General features: G+C 33.3%; 1 protein-coding gene across 1 annotated transcript; it reads right to left on the bottom strand.

The window, feature by feature from the left end:
* Positions 1–702: 702 nt before the first annotated feature.
* LOC134703342 (uncharacterized) lies at positions 703–18201 on the bottom strand (the record flags this gene model as incomplete). Its single annotated transcript, XM_063563465.1, has 9 exons — positions 703–744; positions 1897–1938; positions 9149–9211; positions 10471–10530; positions 10932–11006; positions 11935–11997; positions 16565–17346; positions 17378–17952; positions 17993–18201. Coding segments are annotated over 9 exons (1911 nt in total), but the record flags the coding sequence as incomplete, so codon positions are not given.
* Positions 18202–18626: the final 425 nt, after the last annotated feature.

Below are 18626 nucleotides of genomic sequence, written 5' to 3'. Positions count from 1 at the left end.
ATGCATAACACCATCTGCAGCTGGGACGGTTTTGATTGAAGATAAAATACTTATTTGGGCCCCTTTGCCCCCTAATTCCTAAACTGGAGGGACCATAACCCCCAAAATCATTCCCAACCTTCCTTTCATTGTCATAAACTTTGTGTTCAAATTCATAGATTTCTATTCACTTATACTAAAGTTATTGTTCAGAAACCAAATGTCTTTGGAGGACAATGACGTGATACCAATATATGACTACAAAACTTATCATTATTTTTACCTGTTTAAGAATGATTTTTTTTGTAGATCGAATCAGTCAAAGAAATGTTTCACCTTAGTTTCACTTCAATGTTGGCATTCTTTTCCTTTTAATAGCTGAACACACCTATTACATGCATAAACCATCTGCAGCTGGGAAGGTTTTGATTGAAGATAAATACTGATTCACATGGTTAGAATTATTAACTTGCACGTCAATAACACATCAGCGATGTTTTTTTAAGCTTATTTTGACAAATTTGGGCCAAACAAACTACTTTATATTATATTATTTCAAAATTCCATTGTCATAAATACTTAAGAAATACAAAAAGAATTGTATACTAAACTTTTTCTAACTTGCAGCTAATGACCCTTAATGGTTTACTGAATTTTCAGTTCCAACATCAACTCATTTTGTGGTCAATGTAAGGTTATCTAGACTAAGTATTCTTCTATTACCTTTTTTCTCTCTTTTCACTGCTTTCTTTTGTTGATTGCTGCCTAGAAAAGACATGCAAAATTTGAAGACTTATCTGACCTAAGTACTGAATTTTTATTCAGTAACAAGAGTGCACACGCTGAAATGTCTCGCCTTCTTTACTTATTATTGATATTATATTGATAGGGCCAAAATTTTAAAATTTCGATTTCTAATTGCGAATATGTAAAAGGCCGAGTTTATTATAGTCCGAGTTTGTTTTGGGCCGAGATGAGATGAATAAGACTTTGACCTTTTGAATAAACATTTGTAAAAATCATAGTAAGCGACAAAAATTTTCATTCATGCTGAGACTTCTATAACACATAGTCTCATATTCATGAAATATTTTAAACTTGGTATTAATTTTCTCTTCACCGGAGAAAGGCATGAAACCTTTGAACCCGGGATTATAGTTCTCCCGTTTGGAGGCACACATATATGGATCTGATGCATGTCTGGAGAATACCGATAAAATCATAAACGTAGAAACTGCTGTCTCGTGTGTGTATTTATTTCACTTTTCGAGTAGTGCAGATCCACGAAGTAGTTTTGTTCGTCATTTTCGAAATGAAGTTGAATTATTTGATTTATCGATGAAAATTCAGTTCATTTTAATTCAAGCTGTATGCTATTAAAATAGAAGACCTCAAATTCAAAAGCATCTTTCTGTTATTAGTTTTCAAACACCAGAACTACATTATCTAGAAGTAGGACACACTTCCTTAAGTAAGATAGTCTGTCTCTTTCCTGTCAATATACACATTTACATAGTATGTCCTTATAATCTAAAAGGGTTTCATTAAATTCTGTTGTGTGGTTTGAGAGGAGTTGCGATGACAAGAAATAATACTGACGGAATTGCCAGACCAACGGACAGATGGAGGACGGACAGACTGATCAAAAACATTATACCCTCCACAACTTCGTTGCTTGGGGTATAATAAAATTTAACAATTATGGAATTGAACTTTTGCTTTTAGATTCACACACTTAAACTTAACTTAATTATAGTCAGGAAACTATTAAAATGTCTTTTGAAGACGACAACAATGACAACAACAGCGTGGTAGCATTATACGATCCCAAAATTTTATTCCGGGTCATAAGCTTATTGTCAAAGGGTAACAATAAATATGTTCAACATTCAGGAAATAAAATTTGCTGTCTATTACCTTTACTCTTTCTTTTCACTCCTCTCTTTTGTGAATTGATACCTAAAAAGAAAATAATAACTTTGTAGACTGTGTTGCTCAATCTTGAAGCTTATAAATTGATTTTTGTTTACTATTGTTTGTCTTTTGGTCTTAAGAATTTATTTTTAGGGGGATTCCCTGGTAAAAATGTATTGGCATAAGGCATTTGCCTGCTTCAAAAAACAACCTTGTAGTTTTTGGCCGTCAACACCGTTTAAACCTGTTTCAATAACATAGGTTGATTGAGTCGGAGGTTAATTTTTGGCATTGCATACCAAATATTGTTCTTACTTCGGGCCAGGTGAGCTAAATAGTTATTAAAGCCACCAGGATTATAATTTAGTATGCCAGACGCGCGTTTCGTCTACATAAGACTCATCAGTGATGCTCAAATAAAAATATTTATAAAGCCAAACAAGTACAAAGTGAAGAGCATTGAGGATCCAAAATTCCAAAAAGTTGTGCTAACAAGAGTGCACAAGCTGAAATGTCTCGCCTTCTTTACTAATCATTGATATCATGTTGATAGATCTAAATATAAAGCTTTATTACAACTGTCACATAAACTCAACATTAACCAAGAAAACGAAACATTGATCAATGAACCATGAAAATGAGGTCAAGGTCAGATGAAGCATGCCAGGCCGACATGTACAACTAACAATTCTTCAATACAACAAATATAGTTGACTTATTGCTTATAAATTAAGAAAAACAGACCAAAACACAAACACTTTACACTTAGCAATGAACCTTGAAAATGGGGTCAAGGTCAAATAAAACCTGCTTAACAGACATATAGATCATAAAATATTTCCATACACCAAATATAGTAGACCTAATGCATAAAGTATTAGAAAAATAGACCAAAACTCAAAAACTTAACTTTGACCACTGAACCATGAAAATGAGGTCAAGGTCAGATGACACCTGTCAGTTAGACATGCACACCTTACAATCATTCAATACACCAAATATAGTAGACCTAGTGATATTGTATAAGAAAAACAGACCAAAACACAAAAACTTAACTATGACCACTGAACCATGAAAATGAGGTCAAGGTCAGATGACACCTGCCAGTTGGACATGTACACCTTACAGTCCTTCCATACACCAAATATACTAGAACTATTGCTTATAGTATCTGAGATATGGACTTGACCACCAAAACTTAACCATGTTCACTGATCCATGAAATGAGGTTGAGGTCAAGTGAAACCTGTATGACAGGCATGAGGACCTTGCAAGGTACGCACATACCAAATATAGTTATCCAATCACTTATAATAAGAGAGAATTTAACATTACAAAAAATCTTTAACTTTTTTTCAAGTAGTCACTGAACCATGAAAATGAGGTCAAGGACATTGGACATGTGACTAACGGAAACTTCGTATCATGAGGCATTTATATACAAAGTATGAAGCATCCAGGTCTTCTACCTTCTAAAATATGAAGCTTTAAAGAAGTTAGCTAACGCCGCCGCCGGATCACTATGATCCCTATATCGAGCTTTCTGCAACAAAAGTTGCAGGCTCGACAAAAAGTAACAGTTGTGCACTGCTGACAACAATCAGAGTCTCCATTTTAGGTTGTTTAACAAATATCCTTACACAACTCCAAAGTATAAGTACATTCACTACTTTTGTACAAGTTAAACAATTTTCATGACGCAGGTTAAGTTTTCTAAATGACTCAACTTGAAACGAAACTCATGAATGCGATTGTTTTTGATTCCCCCCATTTTGTTATTCACGAGGTTTTTTTTCTCAAAAAATCTTTGAAAGTGAAAAAGATTTTTTTTACTACAATGTTCCACCCAATACTAATAGGTCCAATGCATTTGGTGTTTATCATAATATTATATTTAATGGATGCACATGGTCAAGAAACCTTTCAAAACGTTATTTTTTTCTGTTTGCACTGTGACCGTCTAAAAATAGAATTTATGTAACCCTAAATGTATCCTTATGGATACATTCGGTATCTACACTGGTGTGCTAACAGGATACATTATATAAGCCATGCACACCAGCTGCAAGGTGACAAAAGATACATGTGGTATAAAAGGTTTAAGAGTTAGAAGTCCCTTGGTAACTTTCCCCCTTTTTTTTTCTCATTGATTTTGGTTAAATTATATATATCCAGCAAATGCTTTACCCAAATAGAGGCTCTAAAGAGCCTATGTTGCTCACCTTGATCTATGTGCATACAAACATAGGTAACAGATGGATTCATGAAAAAATTGTGTTTGGTGATGATGATGTGTTTGTAGATCTTATTTTACTGAACTTTCTTGCTGCTTACAAAAATTGTTAAAAATTGACTATAAAGGGCAATAACTCTTTAAGGGGTCAATTAACCATTTTGGTCATGTTGACTTATTTGTAGGTCTTACATGCTGTACATTATAATTGCTATTTACAGTTTATCTCCATCTAAAATAATATTGAAGATACTAACCAAAAGCTGTAAAACTTTCTTAAAATCACCAATTCAGGGATGGGAACCCAACAACAGGCTGCGTAATTGGTCTGAAAATATCAGGCCGATAGATGTTGACCTAATGAACAATTTTCTCCCGTCAGATTTACTCTAAATGCTTTGGTTTAAGAGATCTAAGCCAAAATCTACATTTTACCTCATTGTTCTATTTTTAGCCATGGTGTCCACCTTGGTTGGTTGGCCTGGTCACTGGACACATTTTTTAAACTAGATACCCCAATTATCATTGTGGCCAATTCCAAGTTTGGTTAAATTTGGGCAGTATTTTTAGAGAAGAAGATTTTTGTAAAAGTTAACAACAACGGATGAAGGGGACGACAGACAGACAGTGGAAGCCAAGTGATGAAGCAGGTGCTCCACTGGGCGCAGCTTTAAACAACCACAGAGTACAAACCCTGAACAGTTGGGACAAGTATGGACACAACATTTAAGCTTGATACAGCTTGATACAGATTGTGATTAAATAGTTGACACAACATAGGTTTCTGACACAGAATGAATGTGGTATAAGAACTTAAACTTAAACACTTAAAAATTTTAAATTGGACATCTACCTAGTATGGTAATATATATAATATTTTGGCGTTAATATTGATTCACTTATAGGGTCTTTGCATCGGAACTAAACACATTTATTCAAAAACCAGTTGTTGGCATGACACGGGTTATGTTCTTCTCATATATGTTATGATGGTATGATACTAAACCCCTAATGGGAAGGATTGTGCCTGATGTTCATATGATGAAATCATAATCTTTCAGTCAGTTTAATTGAAGTCTGGAGCTGGCATGTCAGTTGGGACAATACCCCTAATGCGCCTTCAAATGAGGAACACAAAAGTCACGTGTAAACAAAAAATCTCTGTGTAGTGATATTTGACACATTTCTATGATAAACAAATGACTGAGCTGAACCATTAGTGTTAATTTAGAAAGTAAGAGAACACAGAATAAATGTGTAAAAACCATGGAGCTATTAAATGTGTTCAAAGTATTAAAATTTCAAAGAACTTATTGTGTTAAAAATGGGATTTTTTACCATGAGGAGACACATCGCAAAAGGATACTCGGGGTTTGCTAAATTACGGAAAAATGAATCACACTTCGTACCCCGAAAATTTAACCACATATGTAACTAGAGGCTCTCAAGAGCCTGTATGGCTCACCTGATTCTACTTGGGTTTTTGAAATCATATGAAAAAATATAAAATTTGGCTAAAAGTGACAACACAACCTCATTGATAAGGAAAGGAACATGTTTAATTTCATTCAAAAGTCCCCCACTGGCGGCCATCTTGGATGGCGGATCGGCTACAAAGTAACAACACTTGGTCAGCACCTCATAAGGAACATTCATGCCATGTTTGGTTTTATTCCATTCAGTGGCTCTCTAAAAGAAGTCATTTGTATGCATTTCCCATAGGGTCCTATGTTAAACTAAGTCCCCTGCTGGCGGCCATCTTGGATGATGGATCTGCTACAAAGTAACAACACTTGGTCAGCACCTCATAAGGAACATTCATGCAATGTTTAGTTTTATTCCATTCAGTGGCTCTCTAAAAGAAGTCATTTGTATGCATTTCCCATAGGGTCCTATGTTAAACTAAGTCCCCCGCTGGCGGCCATCTTGGATGATGGATTGGCTACAAAGTAACAACACTTGGTCAGCACTCCATAAGGAACATTCATGCTATGTTTGGTTTCATTCCATTTAGTGGTTCTCTAGAAGAAGTCATTTGTATGCATTTCCCATAGGGTCCTATGTTAAACTAAGTCCCCCGCTGGCGGCCATCTTGGATGATGGATCGGCTACAAAGTAACAACACTTGGTCAGCACTCCATAAGGAACATTCATGCTATGTTTGGTTTCATTCCATTTAGTGGTTCTCTAGAAGAAGTCATTTGTATGCATTTCCCATAGGGTCCTATGTTAAACTAAGTCCCCCGCTGGCGGCCATCTTGGATGATGGATCGGCTACAAAGTAACAACACTTGGTCAGCACCCCATAAGGAACATTCATGCTATGTTTGGTTTTATTCCATTCAGTGGTTCTCTAAAAGAAGTCATTTGTATGCATTTCCCATAGGGTCCTATGTTAAACTAAGTTCCCGGCTGGCGGCCATCTTGGATGATGGATCGGCAACAAAGTAACAACACTTGGTCAGCACCTCATAAGGAACATTCATGCCATGTTTGGTTTCATTCAATTCAGTGGTTCTCTAAAAGAAGTCATTTGTATGCATTTCCCATAGGGTCCTATGTTAAACTAAGTCCCCGGCTAGCAGCCATCTTGGATGATGGATCGGCAACAAAGTAACAACACTTGGTCAGTACCTCATAAGGAACATTCATGCCATGTTTGGTTTCATTCCATTCAGTGGTTCTCTAAAAGAAGTCATTTGTATGCATTTCCCATAGGGTCCTATGTTATTAGGCAGAGGTTTGGAAATTAGTATGGCGTTCATTATCACTGAACTAGTATATATTTGTTTAGGGGCCAGCTGAAGGACGCCTCCGGGTGCGGGAATTTTTCGCTACATTGAAGTCCTGTTGGTGACCTTCTGCTGTTGTTTTTTTCTATGGTCGGGTTGTTGTCTCTTTGGCACATTCCCCATTTCCATTCTCAATTGTATCCAATATCCAAAATCTAAATACATGGTTAGATTCAGCCTATCATAGAACCCCAAGAATTCGATTTTTTATGAAATCAAATTATATTCAATTTTAGACCCTTTAGACCTCAATGTGGACCAATTTGATAACCGGGCCAAAATATTAAAAATCTAAATACATGGTTAGATTCAGCATATTGAAGAACCCCATATATATATTCAATTTTTGTTGAAATCAAACAAAGTTTAATTTTTGACCCTTTGGACCTTAATGTAGACCAAAGGCAATTTGAAAACGGGACAATACTGTGCAATTAAATATTTCTTGCTATTGCGCAAAATTGTGCAATTGAAAATTTCTTGCTATTGCGCAATTAGATATTTCTTGCTATTGCGCAATACTGTGCAATTGAAGATTTCTTGCTATTGCCCAATACTGTGCAATTGAAGATTTCTTGCTACTGCGCAATTCTGTGCAATTGAAAATTTCTTGCTATTGCACAATACTTAATATAATAATTTTGGACCTGGATTAGGACTAACTTGAAAACTGGGTCCATAATCAAAAATCTAAGTACATGTTTAGATTCAGCATATCAAAGAACCCAAAGAATTCAATTGAGCTAAAAATACATTTTACAAACATTAATAAATTTCAGGTGAAGCTGTTACTTATATCTAAATATTAATGACAAGACAACAATAAAAAAATGTAGAAAACTTAAGGCTCTTATATTAATGTGTAAGTCAAGACAAAAAATTTCCTTAAAAAGATTTGGTCGAGTGGTACTATATATATATATGAATCAGGTAGAAATAAAATTGATGTTTTATTCTTTAGGTGCATTATTCTTTATTGGTAAAACTCAAAACTATCAAATTCAACTTGATGAATATTTCATAAACTATTACATCCCCTTCAAGTTTCAAGCTTGGCAGACTAGTGCTTGAATTATCATCAACACACAAAAAAAAACCACCCATTTTTAACTAAGGGATATTACTTTTGGCTTGTAAATGTCAAAACAATCAAAATCTAACTTGACTTGATTTTATGATTCTTGTCATTGTGTTTAAGTTTCAAAAGATTTGGCTTCAAAGAGGCATTATAATCATGATCATCTGGAAAATTAAGAAACCCTCACTTTCAAGGTAAATAAGGGCCGGGTCATCCATAATTGTCAACCATTTTCCAAGTGTACAAAACATACACTTTTTCAGACAACACTACCCTCCCTCAAAAAGTGTACAACCATTTTCAGATTTCAAAACAAAATCAATCCATCTTAATAAAAAGAAGATATGTCTATTATAGTTTAGTTTAATATAGAAATTTGCATTGAAAATAATATATAATTACTGTCTTTTGATGAGGTAAATATGCGGTTTTATTGACTTTTGAAAAACTGATATTCACTGAGGCCGACGGCCGAAGTGAATATCAGTTTTTCAAAAGTCAAATCCCCCATATTTTCCGAAACAAAAGAGAGTAATTGCTTTATTCCAAGAAAAGAAAATGTATTTAATGACAAACATATACCAAAACTAATTTTACACAAAACATATTACCATAATGTTGCATGTCAGAGCGTGTGACGTTTAGCGCGGTGAGTAACACTTTCTCAGGTGAATATGCTTTTTTATTCAAAATGCAATTCATATAAAGAAACCTACTAAAATAATACCAATATAGAATAAACTGAATTATAATCTGTATCACAAATATTTTTAAACATGCTACTTTTGATGTACAATTTCACATTGTTTTCAAATGAATAGATAAATGGCTTCATCGCAGTAATAAAAAATTCAACCTGGCAAAAAAGTAAAAAAATCCAGAAATGAAAAAGTGTATGGTTAAAATGTTGATTTTTTTAACCCCCCTCTTACCAAGTATACGTTTTGTACACCATTGGAAAATTGTTGACAATTATGGAAGACCCCTAAGTGGTACCTTTTTGAACACTAAAATTCAAAAACGACAAATTTAACTTGAACTGTTTTCCATGGTGCACAACATTATATTTCAAAAGAATTGGATGAGAGGTACTTTAATTTTCAGAGAAACCAATCTTGTGTCATCTTCAGTTAAGATGTTTAAAAGAAATACCTGTATCAGAACTGTCATCACTTTGTGGACTAGAATCATCCTCTGAAGAACTGTATTTAGTTACTGAAAAATGAATACCCAAAATAAGTTGATTTCTTATATGCCTATCCATAATCAATACAAAATATGTATAAACAAGTACAAACAAAACAATAAGTAATAATCATTAACTGCTGGGGCGTATTGCATTTCCGCTAATTTTTTCAAAGTCCCCATACTGCGTTTCCGCAAATTTGAAATATACATTTCCGCAATTTGTATTTATTACTTTTCCGGAAATTTACTGGTAAATTATAATTGAAATATTAATAGCCGATGCTCCATCTGACGATAAATGCATGAAGTTTGCCGATTATATATTAGAATTTTATATAGATAGCAATTCGAGATTTCCATAAACCATTTGGGCATCACCTCCTGAACCCGAGGAAAAGAGAACAACAAATGGTACAAAGTCTTTTTGTGCCCAGCTGAACGAGCAGTTTTTTGCTAGTCATCACGTGTTGGCTACAAATATTCTGCCACAACTGACTTATTATAAGTTATATGGTTCGCTACTGGTCCCCTATGGATTCATAGAGGGTTAGTAAAATTCATAGGATTTTAATCACCCTCTATGGTTCATAGGAGGGTCAGTAGTTAACCTGAAATACAACAAGATTAATAGATCGTCACCATTAACGCGTCATGAACCCCCTATGACATTTACTAACACCCTACGGTCTCATAGGGGGTCACCACGTGACGGTGTTACACCAATATCAACGTCATAATTTACCTGCATTGCGATAAGAACTCATATCAAGATATATCAGATCAGTTCTAACTATTGAACATACGTTTTCATACATTTTAATGATGAATTTTACTTGCATGTTATGATGACATTTAACTTAATAAATATTTATTTTGTATAATGTCTTTGCTTTTGACAGATATTCCTTAATTATTTGCGGAAAAGTAATAATTTATTTTTTCCGGAATAGTTCCTTTTTTTCCGGAAAAGTAAGATATTTATTTGCAGATACGTAAACTTTTTTTCCAGAAACGTCATCTTTTTTTTCCGGATTTGCCAATTTGCAGAAACGTAAAACGCCGAACTGCTGATATGAAATCATGACATATTACACTAACATCTGAGATTATGTTTAATACACATCATTCTTTGTTTCATGAACTTGGGTATCAATCTTTTGAAATGGAAGAAATATTGTATTTTCATGGATACATAATTTTCGAGTTTGCTTTAGTCTGCAGTCATGCTTATAGAAAAGAATAAATTCAATCCAACAAGGGACAAAAATGTACTCAGTAACATTTACTTTTCTTCTGTCTTTTTTTCCAACTCTTTGCTTTTCCAAAACATGAACTTGAACTTGAATCTATAAACAAAATGTAATTACTCAAACAAATGTATAGAGTCCTCCAAGTGTTTATAGACAAATGATTATATTATGATTATTCAAAGTTAGTCATTATCATTTCCTTCATGTATGTGAAAAGGTTTCTTTGAAAAATATGTTTTATAGATATTTTTATAATGTCATCCATTATTTCTACAAACCATCACTCTGTTAATATATATGTGAAAACAAATCAAAATAAAATTGTGTTCTATTAATCAAATTCATAAAGTATTAAATGAAAATTTTCTACAATTGATTGTTTTTTAATTATAATTGAAAAATGAAACATTACCAATAAAATTGTTTTTCAAATGCACTGAATTGCTTTAATAGTTTGTATTTTAATAATCCATAATATATATTTTAGATAAACATACCCTCATCACTCTCTGTTGTATCTGTACTTTCATCAGTACCACCACTATTGTCATATGACGTACCAGCAATATCTTCTGAAAAAAAGATTCTCTATGATTTCAAGCCTAAAAATCTAATTTTCAGATGTAACTGTTATAAGTGTCATTATCAAATATCTTACCATGATTACAACTTTTAGTGTAAAAGTTCAATGTTGACTTAAAAATAACCATGATGATTCTAACAATATTTCAATATATTGGCCAGTTACTGTAACAAAATGCAAAATATTATTTTAATTTCCAATATCTTTTTTGGTGATTTCTTTTATCCTTTACAAATTCAACTTAATTAAGGTAACTTCCTGGTGTTTCTTCCTTCGTCTTGGATTTAACTATTTGAAATAGTAGATATAACAATCATTCTAGATTTTTAATGAAATGTGCTAAATTAATGTCAGCATGTAATTGATGTGTAGAACTTTTCCAGTTAATATAGATAAATTATGTGTTTTATCATATTTACAGCCGCATTTTTACAAGAAACAGAATATTTTTGTTTGCTTCATTTTTCCCATAAATTATCTTTTATAATAGAACAAGTTTTGAATTCATAATTTTATTATGTAGCAAGAAAACGAGTGGTTACCAAATTTTTCTTTTTCTTGCCTGAAAACATATGATTAGAGCTATCTTCAAATATTCTATCTTAAAAATTCTATGTTGTATTTTTCTTTATTACACTAAATTGAGTTTTCCATGTTTAATTGGACATAATCTTACAATTTTACACATTACCTGTAGCATGAAAAAAAAACATAATTTAGACTGCATTTTGTCAAATTATTAAAAAATTCTATGGATTTAATTAAGACCTCCCCCATAATCTACATTAATGAGGTACATTAATGAGGTACATTAATGATCAAAGAAACTGATGTTTCAGACACTTTTGAGGATAAATGTATACATGTGAGCTTGAATATGTAACACTTTCATACATAACTGTCTTTAAATATACTACCTTCTCCAACATTTTGCAGTTTTGCTGGTGATGAGTGAGAGTCAGGATAAGCTTTAATGCCATCTAAAAATCAAAAATAAAAATCAGAGAGTTAACATTAGACTAGTCAACAAATTCTTTAAAAGCCTAGTAGCTGCAGTTTTATTGTCTGCATATAATTTGTAACCATTTTGTTTATGTTTTTCGGGTTTCTATGACTTTTAACCTGATCAGACAATATCTTGAAATTCACCTTAACCTTATTTATGACATGTATGACTTTGACAGAAAATTGATAATCAGAGTGTTTGTTATACCTGTAGGCAACAATGGACTAATTAATAAAGGTGATTATTGTATTATTTAACAAAATGATGGAGTTCAAAGGCGTCACATGTCACCTAAATAACAACTTTGCAAAGCACGTGTTTGAAGCATAATTTTACATTCATCGTTTTCTATTTTAAAAATGCTGAACAGAAAACTGTTGTAATGATGAAACTGTTCAAAAACAAGAAAAATCTCTGACTTAATAAACTTTTTCCTTTAGCTTTGATAGTAATAAACGATTTCAAGTGTATATGTAAGACATAATAGTGTCCTGTGAAAAAGTGTCCACCTGAACAGATTTTCATAGAATTTTAGTATTTAATAATATCCATTACCATGAAATATGGTCCCTCAAGTGGACAGATTTTTACTGCAATAGCCATGAAATAGTGTCCACCCACAGGACAAGTTTTCATAGTAGTTGCTATTAAATTGTGTCCTCCCAAGGAATTAATACAAAGGTCATTAAAAAGTTTTAATGTACTTGAATTTTAATAAAATCCAAACAATTGAATAGAAACTGATTAATATACAAATGTAAACAAACAAATAATGGATGGAAGTGAATATAGAGACATTTAAGTTCTCAGAAATACCCAGTTAATGCTAATGAAAATGAAAAAAGGAAGTGTGTAAAGTATAAAATCAAATTTGAACAGTTTTACTATATTAAGGTGGTACCCAACACTTTCACTAAAATTAATTTGGCTCGTTTAATTTTCATAAAATTTGGACAAAGTATTTACTTTGACCCTTTAACCAAAATATATAAATTTCAAAAATTTTGAACCAACCATTTTATCAGAAAACATACACTGGTTATATAGCAGTTTTACAAACACCAATTTTGATCATTGAGAAGCTTAATATTTCCTTTACAACACAACGTAATTTAAACGTTTAGCTGATTTTACAGAGTTATCTCCCTGTAGTGTTAGGTACCACCTTAATTATGAGAAGGCAATAGAAGATATAGAATTTTTGTATTAAATAATGTCCCTAAGTGGACAGCATTTAGCTTAACAGTTATGAAATATGGTCCATCTACAGGACAATATTTTGTAGTTACTGTTATTAAATTGTGCCCTCCTGTGAAAGGAGTACTGAACTAGAGGCTCTAAAGAGCCAGTGTCGCTCACCTTGGTCTATGTGCATATTAAACAAAGGACACTGTGAGATGGATTCATGACAAAATTGTGTTTTGTTGATGGTGATGTGTTTGTAGATCTTACTTTACTGAAAATTCTTGCTGCTTACAATTATCTCTATCTATGATGAACCTATGAATTTATCCCAGTAATAAAAATTTACAAAATTTACGAAATTTATGAAATTTATGAAAATTGTTAAAAATTGACTATAAAGGGCAACTCCTTAATGGGTCAATTGACCATTTTGCTCATGTTGACTTATTTGTAGATCTTACTTTGCTGAACATTATAGCTGTTTTAAGTTTATCTCTTTCTTAATAACAATATTCAAGATAATAACCAAAAACGGCAAAGTTTCCTTAAAATGACCAATTCAGGGGCGGCAACCCAACAACTGGTTGTCCTATGTATCTGAAAATTTCATGACAGATAGATCTTGACCTGATTAACACTATTACCTCATTTCATTTTTGCTTTAAATGCTTTGGTTTCAGAGTTATAAGCCAAAATCTACATTTTACCCCCATGTTCTATTTTTAGCCATGGCGGCTATCTTGGTTGGTTGCCCGGGTCATGGGACATATTTTTATACAAGATAACCCAATGATGATTGTGGCCAAGTTTGGTTTAATTTGGCCAGGTAGTTTCAGATGAGAAGATTTTTGTAAAAGTTAACAGACGACGACATGACAGACGAAGGACGCCAAGTGATGAGAAAAGCTCACTTGGCCCTTTGGAAGGGCCAGGTGAGCTAATAAAAGGAGGTATGTGGTTGATATCAATGAGGCAGAAAATCAACAGCAAAAAACCATGAGAAATCTGAAGAGGGCATTCTTAAAAAATGTAGCTTGTAGGTACATGTGTACTAAGTTTTGACACCAGTAACGACATGAAAACTTTTATTAATAATAGATCACTAAATGTCCTTTCCTTATATTAATTTTCCAAACAACTAGTTTAGACTCTTAATTGTCCAGATATGAATGTAACCTACAAATTGTGTGCAAATTTAGATATTTTCAGAAGTTCCTTTACTTGAGAGCCAGGGGAAAACTCGTATGCATGACTTCAGGAATTCTATCTTCTGTTATTATTTCCTTCATATTTCCTGTCTTTTTAAGCCTCTATTTTTTTTAATTTATCTCAACTAGTCTTTATTATTTACATTCGTTTTGTCTTGAATACAAAGTCTAGGTGTTTTTATCAGGTATATATCGATAGTGAAGAAGTCATTCAAGAACATTTTTAATTTATGACACTTCTATTAGATGGCGAATTAAACCTTATTGGTGATACATGTTTGATAGACCAAGGTCATTTAATGTTTATTAGAGCAAGGTTCACACATGCACTTATTTTTCTTATGGCTATGAATCTTTTTTCAATTTTAATTTGTACCTCTCGCCATAAACATGGATGTTTTGACTTAAATTCAATATATGTTTGAGCATTGATTTCTTTTAATTTTATACATCTTAATAGTCCATTTGCCAATTACCGATTTGATTCTATTATTACACACTTTTTAAACAAATTACTTCCCTTTGTCAATCGTAGACTGGTTCCATACCGGACAAGATTCCCTTTTGCCAATGCAAAGTATGATGAATTGAAAGTGATGTATCGGCGGTTCAGCTAATTTTTCATGAAAAATAATTTCTGATGTCAAAAGAATTAAGCTAAACAACAAATTAATGTAATTAAAAGATTTAAAAACCTTATAGATTACTCACATTACGCACAGGTAAATTTGCTCTGTATCATAGCTCTCCATTGTAAATAAAAAATAATGTCCGTCATAAGGGAGACAACCAAATTAGGGATCTCTAATAACAGGGTCAATTAAGGGAATTGGCAAATAGCCTATTAGGTGTGAAAATCATTATATATTTTTTATTAAATTTAATAATGTCGAGTGATATCTTTTACTTGTGCACAAGCAACCAGGACAACAAATTAGAAGCTCTCAAGAGCCTGCGTTGCTCACCTTACTCTACTTTAGTTTTTGTAATTAAATAAAGAAAAATACAAATCATAACAGATACTAAATAATGATTGAGGCAAAATTTGGCTTAATATTAGTTCCATAATTTTATTATAAATCCTGGTGGCCATCTTGAACAGTAGATCAGCAACAAGGTAGCAACGCTTCATCAGCACCTCATAGGGAACATTTATGACATGTTTAGTTTCATTCCAAGCGGTGACGTTCTTTAAAAGAAGAAAATTTGGATGTATTTCCCAAATGGTCCAATGTTAAACTAAGTTCCCCTCTGGCAGCCATCTTGGATGATTGATTGGATACAAAGTAACAACACTTGGTCAGCACCTCATAAGGAACATTCATGTCATGTTTGGTTTCATTCCATTCAGTGGTTCTCTAAAAGAAGACATTTGTATGTATTTAACATATGGTCCTATATTAATCTAAGTCTCCGGCTGGCTGCCATCTTGGATGATGGATCGGCTCCATAGTAAACAACACTTGTTCAGCAACTCATAAGGAACATTCATGCCATGTTTGGTTCCATTCCATTCAGTGGTTCTCCAGAAGAAGTCCAAAATGTAAAAAGTTAACAATGACCACGACAATGATGACGGACGACAAGTGATGAGAATAGCTCAATTGGCCCTTCCGGCCAGGTGAGCTAAAAATACTTGACAGGGTGTTCAAACGCATGAGTCAGGTGAATTGCCACACCCCTGTCCTAATATAATGAGAATCAACAACAGAATCATACACTGATTGGCCAACTATTAAAAAGTTTGCAAACTTAGAAAAAGGTAAAATACACATATTTGTTGATAATACCAGGGCTGATTGACATGATGATTTATATAAATACTAGATCAAGTATTTTTCAAGGTTTTCAACATTTAATTTAAACTTGTCAATTGGACAAGTTCACTGATCAGCTTGAGCGTTCCTGATGAAGGTAAATCCAGAAAAGGGTTTCGGACACATGAAATTATTAAACGTGTTGTTTTCAATTTTTTAAGTTGACAATGATTGGCATGTAGGGATGCAGATTTTACTTGGCTAATGATGAAATTCACTAGTAATCAGACAACCTTTAATGTGGACCCTGCTATGATTATTTGTCTAAACCAGAGAGGGAAAAAGTCAAGACTCTACCTAAATGTAAACAACAAATTAAAAATAAACTTACCTTTGTCCATAAGATATAAAAACTTTCCAACTTTTGTAATTTCTTGAACAGCCAATGGACATTGGTAAACATTTTTATTGATTTCTTCTGAATGGCCCATGTGTCTATAAAAAGCCTGCCTGTCTGTCTCTGGTACATCCAAGTTTGCAAACACAGTTGACATGTAATGTCTCATTTGGGTGGCGTTAATCTCTTTTGTCAGCCCTGCCTGCTTACATACTTTGTTTACACTATTCCATCCATTAACATGAAAGTTGGAGCCTTTGATGTTTGGAAATACATATATATTACTAGGTTTAACACCTGCCATCTGTCTTATCTGTGGATCAGTAAGCTTTTGTATAGCTTTCCAAGAATCTTTCGGAATGAGTGTTGGGAGCATATGGCACACACTTTTGCCAGACTGATATGACAATTTATAAATTTCAAATAATTCAAGTTCCTCTGATGTTTTGGCTTTTTTCTTGTGGGTTTCAGCTAACCAGACACCATCTTTTGCATCATCCCATTCCTTTATAGTAAGTCTACTTGGTTCTCCTCCCCGCTTGGCATTGAACAGTGTTATTCTGGCTACCACAAGATCTCTAAGCCGGGGATATTCATTCATATCTAAAATCTTGTATGGGTCATCCATCTGTGCAATTTCAGTCAGAGTGTAATTCCGCAATTTTCTTACATCATCATCAAGAGGTAAATATTGTGGTCGTCTAAGGTTTTCCTGTCTATTCTTTATACAATTGTATTCAGCTCCATCAAATATCTCCTTTTTGTAGTAATCAAATAATGTTTTGAATTCCTCCAATTTTTACCAGCTCATCTTTCTTACCCTGCAACAAATGCTGCCCTTTTATGTGTTTAATAACATTTTTTAAAAGGTGACCTACATTTTTTTTTAATCCAGATTTCATACCACCATCGTCTTTTGCAGCCATCACATGGATAGCATCCATAAAAGTGGTAAAGTGTTCCATTTTAAACATGTCTAATGTTGCATTTATGTCTATGCCAATTTTAGCTGCCTCGCTTTTAAAACAAAAGAAAAGATTTGCTATCATCCTCATGTGCTTCATTATATTTTTTCGGTTCTGTGGGTTTTTGTCCTTCCTTGCTGCAAATCTTCTGTAACTGTGAAAACCAAAGTCTTTGATGTATTTATCAGTTTTACAAAACGTTCCACTTCTGTCATCCAAAAAGCCACTTAAGATGTCTGCCTTATATTCTTCAGAGTAACCATCATCTCTAACAGCAGAAAGTGGAATTGCAGTTGGTGTAATTGTTGTTCCCTCTGCTGCTGTACATTTGATTCTGTGAATCTTCAAGTGTTCTTTTACAAAATACCCCTGACATGAGGAACACATAGCCCTATTTTCCATTGCATTTCCTTCCCTCTGTTTTTCTTGCCTGCCTTTCCTTAACTATTTGATTCACATCAAAGTCCTCCTCTTTCATCAGCATCAAGTTGTACTGGTGATAGCCTCTCCTTTTCAAATTGCATAAAACCTGATTTCTGTCTTTTACTGGAAGCTGCTTTGCTGCCTTTACCTCATCGTTGTCTCTATGTTTAGTTAGAATATGCCTGCTTAATCGACTTTGAAATATACCACAAAATGGACATGGTCTTTTTGGATTTCTTTTTCCTTCAAAACAGAATAATAAAAAATAAATAACAAATCATCAATATGAACTCAGACCAAACACAAGAATTTCTATAAGACCATGTTTCCTCATCTGGAATCTATGCATTTTGTAGGCTAGTTTTTTTTGAAAAGTAACTAGCTTTGCTATGAGTGCATGATACGCCCATCACTTTTTTCAAAGAAATATGTTCCACAACTCCTCAATGTCATATCAGATTTTTATTAGAACTAATATATATGTGTCCAAAGTACAATGATGCATCACTCACGCTATCATATCATAGGGATCATGTGTACTATATTAGTTTCAAATTGACAATGATTGGAATGTAGGGATGCAGCTTTTACTTGGCTAATGATGAAATTCACTAGTAATCAGACAACCTTTAATGTGGACCCTGCTATGATTATTTGTCTAAACCTGA

This window comes from Mytilus trossulus, unplaced genomic scaffold (assembly GCF_036588685.1).
Source record: "Mytilus trossulus isolate FHL-02 unplaced genomic scaffold, PNRI_Mtr1.1.1.hap1 h1tg000966l__unscaffolded, whole genome shotgun sequence".
NCBI classification, from domain to species: Eukaryota; Metazoa; Mollusca; class Bivalvia; order Mytilida; family Mytilidae; genus Mytilus; species Mytilus trossulus.
The sequence above is the reverse complement of the archived record's forward strand: the minus strand, read 5'-3'. Positions and strand labels throughout refer to the sequence as shown.